Consider the following 15,727-nt stretch of genomic DNA (forward strand, 5'->3'; position numbering starts at 1 on the left):
CAAGACTACACACCGCACAAATTTTTACATTCATTATATATATATATTACCCTCACAGGTCTAGGCTCCAACCCCAAGCAGGGAACCAGCCCCCAAGATATAGAAGGAGACCCACCATCCCCCCAGAGTGGCAAGGCAGGCAACTCAATCTATTAATTCAATAATTTTATTTGTTGTTAGACTCTAGAGAACAACAATTCTATTCCAAAAACTTGTATCCATCAACTTGGCAGTGACATCTGAAGGCCTTCACAGGTTTAGATCTCACTAAAGGGGGCATCAAAATTCATTGTATGCCCAGTTTTATCAGTGTCTTATCCCTCTTTGAGTAAAAAAAAATATTTTTGTTTCCACTTTGAATGTTGGACTTTTCTTCATTATTTTCACATCTTCACAGGGAGGTGGTATTTGGCTTATTTTTATTACTTGCTTGTTTACCCATGTGCACATGTGCAACAACTTACCCTGGTCAAATGGTGCTGTTATCGTAAATATATACAATTTTATTTGTTTGTTAGTTAAACCCCCCTCTCCAAAGAAAAAAAAAAACGGAGCAAAAATAAAGTCTGATCTTTGAAAGGTATCGCAATATACATAAGACTGTCATATGAAACAGATTCAGTAACAAGACATTTAGCAAAATTTAACAAATACAGCTTACCATGTACAATGAAAAACTTAAGCTAAACTAGACAATGTTGAGAACAAGGGATTTAACTAGGGACTTCAGAATATAACTATGGTTAAGATAAAGAGAAGTTGCAATAAATGGCACACTGGAAAAAAATCAAAATCTAGATAACAAATTTTTTCTTAAAATAAGTGCATTTGTTCTTGGATTGAGGAGATAAGTGAGACACTTTTCCAATCGAACAAGACAATTTACACTTAAAATGTGAAAACACAATTGCAATGTCTTATTTAAAGTGCATATTATCTAATTATCTTATTTTAAGGATAAAAATACACATTCCATTGGTAAACTATCTCATTTACCTTCTCTAAGGGTAAATACACTTAAATTAAGAAATTTTTACTTATTTTTAGATCGTTTTTCCAGTGCCAAATAACATTTAAGATGCCGATCTCTGAAAATAATCTAATCTTGAATAATCTTTTGTTACAGTGAAGTATGATTTCCATATAAAATTCAATCGAGACTGTTTTCAATGATTGCACATGACATGTCTTAATAAAATTATACAATTCATCTTCAAGGACTTGTTCATAAATTTCATAATTCTCAATCTTACACGTTGAGTGACTTGAAAAGTGATTGAGCTCTGACTGGATCTGTTTAGCCTTGCATCAGAAGCCTAGTTAATGAATAACACTTGGTGACCACTAGAATTCTAGCATTACAAATATCCTGCTCTATTTTGCATTGGATATTCCACATGGGACTGTATTTCTCATGCTAACAACCGCTCCAACATGCCCTAGCAATTCAAGGATCACACGTTAATGCCTACTTGTCCCCAATTACACCAAACACTGCTGGGCTCTGCCGCTGCCCTTTGAAAAGGATCTGCTTTGTGTTAAATATATTTACACTTGAAAACATCTCTAGAAGAGCCTGCCCTCACCGACATAAGGCAGCGGTGTGTAGAATACTAATCGGGCTTTCAGAGCTTTTGATGCTGGTGTTTGATGTTTTCCAAGGATCCATGCCGAGGCCAAACTCTAGAGAAGGGGAAAAATGGAGAAAGACATGAAGGGCGATGAAGAAAACCAAAATGCTTAGACCATAGGTTGATGAGCCTTAAAAGACTTAAAGTTTACATTTTCTTTCTGAGGAAGGTTTAGTGTTTAGCCCATCTACTTCAAAACATTCATGTATTTTGTCTTGCCATCTTTTGAAACAATAGCACATTTTTGAGTGCTTTTTTAAACCACTTTGAATAAAACTGTGGTCCATCACCTGGCACCAGGATAATAGTCAGAAATCTAGTCGAGCTACAGTAACTGGCAGTTGTGAAACTCATCCTATTTAGACATGGTTTATCAGGTTTATCTACAAAGTTCAGTTTGACTTATTTCCTGGTTGAAGTTCAGTTTTTCCTCATTAATTAAAAGACATTAGAATTTAGACAAGTGAGGGGAAACATCAAACACCTGACTGCATTTTGAAGACTGTGAGAATATTTATGTTATAAAATCTACTAAAAGATTAATTTGCTACTCATATTTCAACTTTAGTTCTGCTTGTCAAAAAAACTGGGTTTGATTTGAACATTGGGGCATTTATTCTTTTATCGATGATTAATTTTCTTGAGCTTCACAGTTTTAATCTATATTGCAGAAAACATCATTTGCATTTCAACTTAAATTTTTCCTTGGCAGAGGGCTCAGAATGACGAGATTGATTCCATTAAAAAGCACATGAAATCCAACCAAGACAAGGACGATGCAAAGCCTCTGGACAAGCCTGAACAGTAAGTTCTAGAAACAAGTTCAACACACAGATCCTCCCTGAGGATAATGCTACAGTAATGTTTTTCATTTTGTCCCCTCTCTAGATTTCTATTCCAGTTATCCCAAATTCCCAATTTCTCCCAGCGGGTCTTCTGCATCTTGTTTCAATCAACCTTTCATGAGTGCATCACCTCAGTTTTGCGTAAAATTGAAATTCTGCAAAGAGTATGCAAGGTAAACTGTTGCACTTTACATTTGTCTATTTCAATAAACTGAGATTCCCCAAAACTATTCACATTGCTTCAACTTTTTCCAATTGCCATCTTACAACTGAAAGCTGTGAAGCATTTTGATTAGTAAAAATCATGTGATAAACTTATAATAAATACAAACAATGCATGATTACAAAGTTGAAATAAATCAATACAACGTTTTTCAAACTATTTTATACTCAAAATGAAATATAAAAAGTGTGGCAGCATTAGTATTGAATTTCCTTAATTTTGCTGGGCCCAGGATATGTCTTTGTGATGGCAGGAATTAGTCCTAATAATTACAATTGTTTTTTGTTGTTCCTTTTTTCTCTCTGGAGATCCTGAGTGAAAAAGCCTTATGAAAACAAAAAAATGAATACCACTTGAATGAAGTTGTAAAGTTTCCCATAACATGAAACTGTTTGTGGAAAGGTTTAGAGCTGGGTTGGATTATAAAACAATACCCCAACCTTTATGAAATATCAAGAAGCACTGTTTAAACCATTATCAGGAAAATAAGTGAATGGCCCAAACACAAACCTATACGTACTATTAGGTGCACATTAAATTACAGGTTGTTCAAGAAAAAAACTAATTTTACAGATGTAACCAGAAGCACTGTGGTAACTCTTGTGGAGCTCTCGGGATGCAGTTATCAAGGGAGGAGAGTACAATTGAATTTTTATACAACAAAAAGATAACTGCACAATTAGCAAAACATTCTATCACATTTTAAGATTTTTTTTTTTTTACGAATGAAAACTATACATCAATTTCATTCATATTACTGTTTGTGTTGATCACATGAAATTATAATAGTAAAATATAATGAACTTTCTAGTTGTAAGATACCTTAAATAGTTTATGAATATTTTTGCAAAACTGTACATCCGTGGTCCATCTGAGCTTCTGTCATTCTGTCTTACCACAGACTTTACAGAGCAGTGAGGCCGTGTTGCAGGTGCTTGGCCTTGTATTGGCATTTGGCAACTTCATGAATGGAGGTAATCGTTCCCGTGGACAGGCTGATGGGTTTTCCTTGGACATCCTGCCAAAACTAAAGGATGTTAAAAGCAGTGTGAGTATGAAGTCAAATGTATTTTGAAGTAAAGATTTGAAATCTGGAAGCACATTTGATCAGATTTGAAATCTCTTCCAAAAAATGCAAGTCTACCTTTAAGATAATTTTAACATTTGCAACTACAGTAGCAGCCATTCACAATGGCCCTTCCCAGTCAGACACCAGCCGAATGGCAGCCCACTTTCCTGCAGTTCCAGCAAAATCCCATCCAACGTCCAGCCAATGGAGTGATCCCCTCCTTCTCCTGGGCATGCTATTTTTTTTTACTCTGACTCCAGCCTTTCACTGAATTACAGGGTCTGACCAGGAGACCCTGTAATTCAGTGAATGCAAGGGGCTAAGATCTAAAGATTTCTTTAGATCTTAATGTCCATAAATCCTGACGGAACATTTTAGTAAAAAGATTAATGTTTAAAAAGGAATTGTAGGGGACTAGCCAGAGCCCATCAAGGAAAGTGGGGACATTTTGAATGGCTACTACTAGTCTTATTTATCTACAATTTATGTAATTTATGTAATATTTTTGATTTTAAGTTTTTGGTATAAAAGATCAACCTTAAAGGCCCCAGACATATACAATAGCTGTTAAGAATTTAGACCCTAGGCCTTTCTGTTTACAACTGAGTTGGTATCACAACACACTCACTGTGTCCTTAAAAAATGCCATAAAAGGACACAGTGCTGTGCGTGTTTGTAGCAGTAGAACATGTAAGTACTGAAACTTTCCACTAACTCGTGAGTTATGATGACTAGTCCGGCCCAATTGTGTTTTGCTGCATCTCTCGTCCATTGTCCTAATTTAAATCCAGCTTCTTGGATCTCTGTTCATTTTTATGTCAACATAGATTAAAACATGCTGCTCCAAAATGAGTGGATTAATAGATAAAACATGCTGCTTTATTTATTTTGATGTTTTTCATTCTTTTTCATTTTTAGGATAACTCCACAAGTCTTTTGTCTTACATTGTTGCTTACTATCTGAAGCACTTTGATGAGGTATGTTTTGGTTCCTGTTTATTTGAATCACTCCTATGTTTTAGTCTGATTTGCTTAGAAATCCTTCCAGAGCTCTCTTTTCATTTCCTCTCTTGCCAGAGGATACCACGGCCTATCCTTTATCAAATTATTTGTTTTCCCTTTTCTCATTTGCAGCAGAGACAAATCTTTCTTTTTGTTATTCTCATACATTCTTTTTTTTTTGCCCGTCTCTCGTCATCTCTGGCTTAAGTTCTTCTTTCTTCTGGCTTCATTGAAATCTTTAGTTGGCCCCCTGGCACTGCTTCCAAAGAAGTGTTAGCATAAATAATTTGCTGCTCCAGATGAGATTAACTCAGTAACTTAGTCTGCCAAAAAATACCTGCATGGCATGCTTGTAACTCTGGTAATGGCCTTTTTGTAAAATCAGATGGTTAGAAACCTGTTTTCTGCTGATAAGTTTATGTCAATCTCCAACAGAATTTATTTGAATCCTCCATTTGTGTGTTTAGGATAGAAAGGCCCTCCCTTTAAGGAGTAAGATTTACTTTGACAGAGTGGTGTGTGTTTTGCATCATATATATTTTTCATGCATGCATGTGTGTTGTCATTTATTAGGATGCTGGCAAAGACACGTCCCTCTACCCTCTGCCTGAGCCCCAGGACCTTTTTCAAGCCTCCCAGATGAAATTTGAAGATTTTGAAAGAGATCTACGCAAGCTGAAGAAAGACCTTAATGGTTCTTGCATTTACATCACACTGAATCTTCTTTTACTAAAATATTCAATTATAAACCAATTTTTTCTGAAATGTGGTTGTTGCTAAACTATCAAATTATGCTGCCATTGCATTGGTCTTTGAATTTATTACCTCCTAAATCTTCTCAAAATATTTTATGGCACATATTTAGGTAATTTCTTGCAAAAGTCATCATCATTTTCCTAACTTTACCAGCAATGGTCATGCATGGACTGACAGGCATATCAAAAGAGAGATAGTATCTGTTGGTTGTACAGATGAAGTAACCAGAAGCAGATGTGATTTGTCAGATATACCTATCTCAGACCTTGCATGCCTTTACTGTCTTCCTGAAGTCCAAGTTGAGACTATATAATGATTTTATTTGTAGTCAGGGAACTGTTGCTGCTGAAATATCCTCTTTTATCAGCTAAACTAGAAGAGCTAAGAATTGTTCTGAAGAAAGAGTCTTTTTTTGGGACTAGATTACTCAGTTTCCAAATTGTTCTGGAGCAAATTGTTGTTCATAGTCTGGTCTCACTTAAATTGGCAATAGTTAGATGGGCTAATCCTAACTCTAAATGAACATGTTTGGATACATAAAGAGGTGTTTTTATTAGATGACTCATGCATTCTTTGATCAGATGTGTTTTAGCCAATTAGCTCAACCAACAACCATTTTAGTATTTTTCCTTTGGCAATTGAGAGGCATAATACGAGTGTATTTTGAAACATTTTAATAGTCAATAATAATAGTTCTTGACCTTTATTCTTTTATCCGCTGGATTTTCCACAGTGAAACCAATAAATGAAGGCCCTGAAGTCTGTTTATTCTCATTTAGTCTTAGACGGGCTGAGAGGTGTAAGCACACTGGAATACAGAGAATGCAAAAAAATACAGCTACACAAAACAAATGAAAAAGAAAAATGCAAAACAGAAATTCTGCAATTACAAAAAAGAGAGCAGTAAAGTGAAAATGCATTGCAAATACAAAACCTGTTAAAAAAATACAAAGGTGCTTAACATAAGTACACAGAACATATGCAAAGTAAAAAAAGAAAAAGTTCTGAAAAGCTGCAAACCGTGCATAGCAAAAGTTCTCCAGGCCAGAAGGGGTAAAAAAAATCACTAACTGGTATGAGTCAGAGCCAAAAGGATTCTCAGTGATACAGTGTTTTAAAGGATTTAAATAAAAGCTTACCTCATCCTTCTTCCCTCCAGATGTCCTATTGGCAAGTGTCTTGAAAAACTAATTCCTGCCCGTGCTCATTTTTAGAGGAGTTGATTACTGCAACTTTGACTTCACAGGTCTGCCTAAAAAGTTGATCAGATAGCTGCAGATGATCCAGAACACTACTATCCGAATCCTCAGAAAAACTAAGAAAGTCGAGCGCATGACCCCAGTTCTAAACTCCTTAAACTAGCTCTGATAACCAGGAAGAGTAGTCTCTACTCTCATAGAGACTAATGGGGATTCTTAAATTAAATAAAATGTGTAGTATTAAGTATTAAAATATTTCTGAGTCTATAAATCACTGACTAGCTTAGCTCCTAAATACATTGCAGCAGGTCTTTTGGAACAGGTCTCTTTTCATAATAAATTAAATACAAAATATACCACCATGACTAGTATTTAGACTAGTATTTATTTTCCTTGTGGATTTCTTTTAATCCACATGGTGAAACAATGGCAGCCAGTTTAGAGTAATGTAATGACTTACCAATAAGAATGACTGTAGAAACCAACATTGTGAGGAGCAGGCACAAAGCAATGCAAACGGTAATTTACTTTAGTAACACACATTTGACCGATTAGGAAAAAGTCAAAATAATTCTGATCTATTTAAATATGTGTGTAAACTCCTACAGTGACTGTTGGAAGCAGAAAAGATGATAAAGCCTTATGGCATTTTGGAGAGTGGGTCAACGGGAGCTCTACTTTGGGCTTCAAGTGTGCAACAGTCTTTCACTGAATAATCTCTACTGCCGCTTTATGCTTGGGTTGGGAGACATTGTCTAACAGTGTTATATTTCTCATAATCCTGTCTCCCAACACCTGCACTATGTCCAGGTGGCATCCTAAGACAGAGCTAAGCTTTCTTAAGAGCTTGTCCACAGCTTCCTTTTAGCTGCCGAAAAGCCAGACCATAGAACCTAGCTGAAGCCACCGGGATTCAAAGAAGGTCTTTGACATGAGATTGTTTTCATAGCACCATTCTTAACTGTTAGTACATTATGGGAATGCAAGTTTATTTATAAAGCACAGTTCATTACAAAGACAATTCAAAGTGCTTTACATTAAACAGTAGAATGTAACTAAAATAAAAGCAGGTAAAGATAAAAACATGAGAAAAGCAGGCAGAAAAGCAGATAAAAAAATTGACCACAAACTTAAAATAATAATACCTCAGTTAACAGTTTAACTTTAAAGGCATTACAGAATTTTCGAATAATACTGCCAACTATGGCATAAATCCGGAACTACAGCTTTCTTGTGCTTGTTTTTGTAGCTCACCCTCATACTTAGCAAGTTTTTTTTGTTTGTCTTTACCTTACCTGGACTTGTGTCCGAATTTAGTTGGATGCCGGTCGCTTCTGAAAATCCACAAAATCCATCTTGAATATAGCGATTCAAATGTTTTCTAGGTTGGACGCATTTAACATGTATGCGATCGATGTCAATGTTCCGCTGAACTGCGCAAACAGGCTTTTAACTTTGACTTAAAATAACTCGGGCTTTCATCACTTTTACACTCTTCTTTAAGTTTGTTCCAGATAAGTGGAGCATAGAAATTAAATGCTGCTTCTCCATATTTGGTTTTAGTTCTGGGTGTACAGAGTAGGCATGAACTAGAAGACCTGAGTAGTCTGGGAGGTTGAAACACTGAAAACAAGTTATGTTATGTTGGTGCTGATCCATTCAGTGTTTTATATCCCGGCAGAATGTATTCTATTATCTGATCAGCAGGAGCCAGTGTAAGGACTTCAGAACCAGGCTGATGTGCTCTACTATCTTACAGTAGTTCTAGTTAGCACATGGGCAGCAGCATTTTGCATAAGCTGCATCTGTTTAAAGGACTTTTTAGACAAATCTCAGAAGATACTGTTGAAGTAATCAATTCTACTAAAGATAAATGCATGAATGAGTCTTTCTATATCCTGCTTGGACATTAGTCCTTTAATCCTGGAAATGTTCTTCCAGTGTTAAATGGCTGACTTTGTAACTGCCTTTATGTGCCACTGAAGGTTCAGGTCTGAGACCATAATGACACCAACATTTCAACCATAATGCCAACAATTAGGGAATCTGACCTGCACAGTGCTTACATAAGTGTGTCAAAGCTCAATGCATTAGATAGCTAATGTCAGGATGATAACAAACTGCAGTGGATCAAATGAAGACCCCACTAGGGGCAAAATGGTGGAGGACCAACCACTCAAGGATCTTCATCAGTTGCAATATTAATACCACTGGTTTACTGTTCATGAGGTTTTTCCGGTGTGTGCCCTGCGACACTGGTACCCAAAAGGCCTTCCACAGTTTTGTTCCTTTCCCTAGCTTCATAGTAATGTTAAAAATGTAATGGCACAAAATGGGTCCAATGCTGCGCTCCTGTTTGACAGTGTTTGATGACACTGATGCTTGGAAAATGCATTTTTCCACTTTCTGGGAAGAAACTATGTGCAAAACAAATTTCAAACCTAAAATGGTGATTAAGAACAGCTGTATTTTTATCTGTGTAGATGAGAATGTACTGAGCTTGATCAAAAATAGCTAAAGCAGTCCTTTCTTATGATTATGTTCTATTTATCTTTGCTGCTAAACTAATTATTTCACAGAACAGTTTCTCCAAATATTGTTTTTTTCTCTGCCATAAAGAATCTCTGACATGTTAAAGTACCAGCAATATATACAAATGCGGTTCCTGTTGCAGGAGGTTGATTTTCAACCCAGTGGCACTTGGTGCATGCTGATCATGCAAAAGTATATTATCTTATGCTATACCTGCATAGTTCATTATTAGCTAGTTAACTCACATGAGACAGACACTGGGTTCAAATGCAATTTCCATTGCAGATTTTGATTATTACAAATGGCTTTGGGAAGACGCTGGGACATTTACAAATAAGTAGACGGAGAGAGCATAGTTTTGTTTTGGCTGAGTTACCATATGGTCTATAAATTTCTCAATCCCAACTTCCCTGTCCTATTAACTCGTGACCTCTTAAGTGTTGAGCTGAGTTTGAATATCTGCTATGGTTGCAGATGGAGCGTGGCAATAGGTTTCTCTACGGGTTCAGGCTAGTTTTATTAAAGTAGCTTAATAGCCATTTTGGGTCGTGCTGATTTCGCTCCCTCTTTTTCAATTATTCATTAGAGATGCATTAAAAATGTCAGTTTGTCTGAAGTAGAACACAAATTTGCAGTTACCTTAACAGTGCCTCATGAGATGCCTTTCTAGAATTATGTATTTCTTATGCAACATTGTCTTGTTGTTTCAGCATGCTTTGATGAAACCGATAAAGTCTGCAAGGTTTCATCTGAAGAAAACCTGCAACCATTCAAAGACAAAATGAATGACTTTCTAACACAAGGTAAGTCAATTTTAACATTTTTTTTTCACATTTAAAAAAGATCAGGACAGGTCTTTCATTTTTTTTAAAAAGATGTCCTTTTGCTCATCATTCTTAACCTGACAACAGCCAGATGCATCTCTCGCTCCGCCTAGCTCCACTCACATACATCTGGGAAACCGCCATAGGAATTGCCTTTACTGAAGGCTGGGCCTTATCAAAACTCCTTGCATATGATTGGATAAGCCACTTGTCTGTCATCTTTATCAACGTGCTATTTCAACCACTCACACCGAAGCTAACCCGTGACGCTGTGAGAGCTACGCAGGAAAAAAACAAAACAGAACAGCCGACATCTTGGATATAGCAACAGTGGAATCAGCGCAATGTTGGTAAATGATCAATGTTGTTTGTGCCATGAAAATCTGCGGATAAAAGGCAACATTGTGCACAGCAGACTTATTTTTAAAAAAGAAGCCAACCAAAAAAGTATAGACGAACGACTTACAGAACTCGCTTCTCCACTACGTCACATGCAGGACACACCCGCCCTGCGTCCTGATTGGCCAGACCATAAATTCGGTTGGGGAAATCACTTTCAATGAGCGGTGTCCCAGATGTATGTGAGTGGAGCTAGGCGGAGCGAGACATGCATCTGGCTGTTGTCAGGTTACATCATTCTACCAAAAAAAAGTAAAACAAAGACAATTTCATTAAAGAGCTTATATTGAATTTTGTTTTCAGTATGGGACGAGGAAAAGAATACAAGAACAGTCATCCTTCTTAAATTTGTTCCACAGAGGGCAAGTCAAATTTTTTGGTAAACATTTTTGACAAGATGAGTTGTTTAAACACAAACATTTGGCATTTAATTAGAAAAAGCATAGTATTGAACTTAAAACATTTGCTTTGATGACAATGTTGTTTGTTCAAGGATCTTAAGAAAACAAAGACATTGCAGGTAAAACCTGGGTAGAGGTCACATTAAACCTTTATAAAACATCTGGTTTTCACACCAGTATACTGTCTAATGAAAGAATGCTTTTAACATTAAAGACTTTGGGTTTTTTCATACCTTTCCTAAACAATCCTGGAACTATTTGTTTCTTTTGGGGCAAGTCAGGGCTTGGGTACTGATAAAGATAATGTATCCATAAATGTCCATAAATGTAAACAGAGTATTATTTTACATCTTTAGACCAATTAGAATTATGATTTATTTATGTTGTCATTTGTCACTCTCTTTCTGTTATAGCCAGTGACGCTGTTCATTTGTCAGGACATTTACTTGTAGCTGAGACATATTAGGCAATCAGTGAAAACTTTTGTGAACCAATTATTGGCAAAAATATGTCAGAATACACAAGGTGCTGGGGCTGCATAACCACAAATCAGTCAGGGTGCTTGATGACTTCTGCTGAAAGATGCAACAAAAGGCCTCTTGAATAGCAGATCAGGACCAAACAGCAAAAGAATAAAGTGGTTTTGTCTGAAAGAAGGTACTAAACAAACATTTTATCCATTATGACTGCAGCTAACAATTTACAGGACTTAAATCATCAACTACTGCCTGCTTTAAAAAAAACTTTGAATATGAGCATATTTGCCAACCTTCTTGGTAGGATATGGATTGGCAACAAAGCAGACTACATTGGAAACCACTAAGAAAGACTGAAGCAAACCCCTGTGGTGGCTCCATGTTGGAGCCCTAACCCCTGACTAGCTTACAAACTGACAGGCTTGCACATGCTTGTTGACCTAGGCATTACCTTTCAATCAACACACATGGACTAACCTACCAGAAAAAAGAACAAAAGTGGACTTCAGAGTTGCAGTGTTATTTTAGAATCCATTACATTTATCATGGATATTAAACAATCATCTTTTTCTCGTCTTCGTTACTACAAGCACAATCTGCAAACAGTCACTCCACTCACAGGCCTGGCATAAGTATTCTGTTGTTGCTCCAAAGGTAGATCTGTTTACTTTTATCTGCAAGCACCGGACGAAATAGAACCGGACGAACGGGTCTGCCTCTTTGGATGGGCAGTCGTTTGGGGTCTTTGTTAGCCAGCAATACCTGATACTGATCTATGTCTCTGATAAGGGTGTCATTAGGGGGAATTGTTGTCCTGGCTGAACAGGTGAGATATTCTGGTCCCCTGTATGATGACTCACTTAAAGGTGTTGGACTGGAAAAAGCTCAACATTCAGAGGCATACAATGGAGCAGTTACATCTCTGTACTATCTTCACCAGAGACGGTATATTAAGGGGAAAGAGACGAGGCTCACGGCCCTGAGGCGTACAAGTTTCAGCCACTGGCAGAGAGACTGTATGGCTGCTTCTGTACGTCAATATAAATCTGAACTAAACACACTTGATAAACAAAAATGAATGTAGCTGATGTCATAGACTCGTCAAACGTTAATATCTGGCCATGGCCATATTGAGTACTCAAAGATAAACTTGACAGACAACTTGTGCACCTTGTAAGAATACTGTGTTGCTGTTGACTGCTAACACGTAATTGTGTTTAATATGTGACAATCTCTCTGCACATGCCTAGCTGTGTTCATGTGGCAAAATTGTTTACAAAAACAAAACAAAAATGTTTTGTGGCAATTAGTTTGATTTGGAGTGAGGACCCACCATTGAATGCACACAGTATATGAACTTAAAAAAAAGAAAAATAAATTGGCAGGTCAACAAAGTTAATACCTTATTCAGGATATTAATTGCTAAAAAAATGTTATACAATTTGGACCGATTTTGCCAAAAGATATTCTGTAAAAGATCTTGCCTCTCCTTCTTACAAACTCACTTACAGCTGTAGTTTTATCTCTTGATCAGATGTAATGTTTAAACCTCTATAATCTATCCTACAGTTATCCAGGCTTTCCATCCAATAGTTAAATTTGAACATGGAATTGAAATCAGATAAAAAGCTTTGTGAGGGCTAAAATAGAAACTGACATTCAATAACACTACAAATATATAATGTTTCTAAATATTGTAAAAGAATTTCCCATGTCACTGATTTCAGTTCATGTCACTTGTACTAGATGCCAAGCAGAAATAATCAATCTTTTACTCTAAATATCTAACGCATATAACATTGTCAGGGCATGTTAATCTACATCAAAAGGGTAAAGCCTAACATTTAATGCTTTATTTAACATAACAGGCCAATTGACATTCTTTGCCTAGCCCTGGCATTGACCCTGCATATATTCAGCTTGTTGTGGCTAGCCTTACTGAAGGCCCCAACTCATAATCTACTCTTCCACTTTTGTATTTAAATGAGAGAATAATACGTAGCATATGTTATTCAGCACTAATGTTCAGTGTAAATTTTTTTTTAAAGTCTACAAATGAAAGCACCCAACTTTTTTCCACCTCCATTCCGTCTGTTCATGTTTCTCTGCTGTGTGTTTGAGACAAATATGGGAGCTCTCTCTTTGATGCAAATGATGAGGTTTTTCCCCTGAGAGCAGAATGTAAGCACTACAGCATGGATATGTGTATCAGAGGCCTCCAGACAGAATTCTTTGAGTTCCTCTTTTGCAGTGGTGGAGGGGAAAACAACACCGGCTAAATGTCTTATTTTTGTTAGTTCTGTAATTTCTAAAGAGCCTGAGGTTAAACTGTTTCTGGCTCCACGGTTTAAACCACTTTTGTTTATTTTCTGACCATGAAGCTAACCGCAGAAAAACAGTGTGAGCGGACTTGTTGGAGCTCGGCTGTTTGGTCTAGCTTGATTTTCTCTGCTCACTTCACAAATTCTCATGCATGCTGGTCTTTGATTGAGTTAATATGACAAGCACAAGAGCGCCCACCATGTGATAATCTGTTTCTGATATACATAAAGACTAAAAGTAGGACTGACATAAAACTTATACTCGTTCTATCCATTTTTCTTTGTGTGTTTAAATTAACAGAAATCTTTAAGGTTTCATATAGTGGTGGACACTGATTTTTTCTTTTTAATCTAGACTAATATGACTTTATCTATTTATTTAGGTAAATTAATCTAGATAAAATTGCTTCATTTTAATTCAAGGCAAAGGCAAAGGCATTCATATGTGTGTCCTACCTAAATAATAAGTTAAAGTATGTCTTTGAATGGGTTTGTATCTTATGAAACTCTAGCTCTAGAAATGAAATAGGCTAAATAAATATACCACAAAAACTACATTTTCAAAAAGCATCCCACTTTACCCACATTTATTTAAGCAATCGTCAAGAAGAAAACAATGCTTTATTAATCGTTCGTGGAGTCGTTTTGAAATTAAATTTAAAATTACATAACATAGCCTTCCTAAAGCTAACCTTTTCATCTTTGGCAGCTATCTCCACAGCGTGCTGATCATGTATTCTCCTCATGATAGTTCACCTCGCAGTTAGTTTGTGAGATGGGTCACCTGTGGCTGCTTGAAGAGCAAGCTCGAGCCCATCATCTTCAACAACGCTGATGGCGGCAGCTGGTGACAATCCACTTTGCGAGGAGATGAGTTCGCTTTGCTGGTAGAGCTGTGTGGATGGGCTTGCCTCGGTTGAACTCAAACATTGTAGTTTGAAGAACACGACTCCTCTTCTACGCTACATCAGTGCTTGTACTGGCTAGCATCTTCCGCATCCATGCTTTCCTGCGTGGGAAAAGCAGGGGATGCTTTACGTTTAGGTGGTACTTTAGACTGGAAGAACTCCTGCAGAAAACTAATTCTGCATTGCACAAGGTGAAAACAGCTTTAGTCTTAGTCTCCGTGAAGTAAACCAAGCGGCTTTATAGCTGCATCCATGTCAGAATGCCATGTTATAATTTCACAGTACGCCTATACAGGTTGGAAGACTGATTCTTTCTCGCCCCAAGATATACATCATTGCTAAAATATCAAGATGAAAGTCATCATAGTCTGCTTAGTATAGACCCAGCTCCCAAATTAGCTTCGAAAGTAGATTAACGGCAATATTTTTTTTATTGCCTGATAAGAGTCTGCCATTAACGCAGCACGTTAACTCAGAGAACAGCCCACCACTAGTTTCATATGACATTATTGTCAAATGAGAAGTAGAAATGCTGTCAGTCCAAACAAAATGTAGATGAGTTAATAAAAAAAAAAACAATTATTTCAAATGATTTAATTTATATAAGTATGTTTTTTTCTTTGAAAAATATGCTGGACTCAATTCTCAGTATTTTTCATGTTCCATCTACCAACTTCTAAATCTTTTAATGATGTTGTATTGTATGTGATAGAGTAACTTAAAGCAGTGCAGATATTTTTTTATTTTTTTTTATTTTAATCTTTATTTTACCAGGAAGTCCCTTGAGATAAAATGTCTTTTTCGAGGGAGACCTCATATTCTCATAAAATGATTTTTAAGTCTTGTCAAAGATTCTCAATTAGATGTAGACCTGAGTTGTGACTTTGCTGGTCTAACATGTGAATGTGTTAAGTATGTTTGGGCTTCTTGTCCTGTTAGAAGGTTAACCTCTATCCACTCCACAGTATTTTACTCTGACATATTTTCTACTATGATTTGTCTTTGTAATAACTTCATTGTGCTTGCAATCCAGAGGCTCTGAGTTCGAGCCGCACTCACACAGACTACCACTCTGGGTTAATTTTGTTGCTCTGTACTTGTGACAGTGTGATGACAATAAAAGCTAGTGTATATATATATA

At 36.6% G+C, this 15,727-nt stretch overlaps 1 protein-coding gene across 1 annotated transcript in view; it reads left to right on the plus strand.

Annotated features, from left to right (window-relative positions):
* LOC107084687 (formin-2-like) overlaps nucleotides 1-15,727 on the plus strand; it is a 53,418-nt gene that overhangs the window by 28,667 nt on the left and 9,024 nt on the right. Inside the window, exons 8-13 of the mRNA XM_015374623.1 lie at nucleotides 2,344-2,435; nucleotides 2,520-2,649; nucleotides 3,601-3,747; nucleotides 4,687-4,746; nucleotides 5,344-5,464; nucleotides 9,968-10,060. Of these exons, the coding sequence (XP_015230109.1) occupies nucleotides 2,344-2,435; nucleotides 2,520-2,649; nucleotides 3,601-3,747; nucleotides 4,687-4,746; nucleotides 5,344-5,464; nucleotides 9,968-10,060 (643 nt within the window). The remainder of the gene's footprint in view (nucleotides 1-2,343; nucleotides 2,436-2,519; nucleotides 2,650-3,600; nucleotides 3,748-4,686; nucleotides 4,747-5,343; nucleotides 5,465-9,967; nucleotides 10,061-15,727) is intronic.

The sequence above is a fragment of the Cyprinodon variegatus genome, unplaced genomic scaffold, assembly GCF_000732505.1.
Source record: "Cyprinodon variegatus isolate N-32 unplaced genomic scaffold, C_variegatus-1.0 Scaffold106, whole genome shotgun sequence".
Lineage (NCBI taxonomy): Eukaryota > Metazoa > Chordata > Actinopteri > Cyprinodontiformes > Cyprinodontidae > Cyprinodon > Cyprinodon variegatus.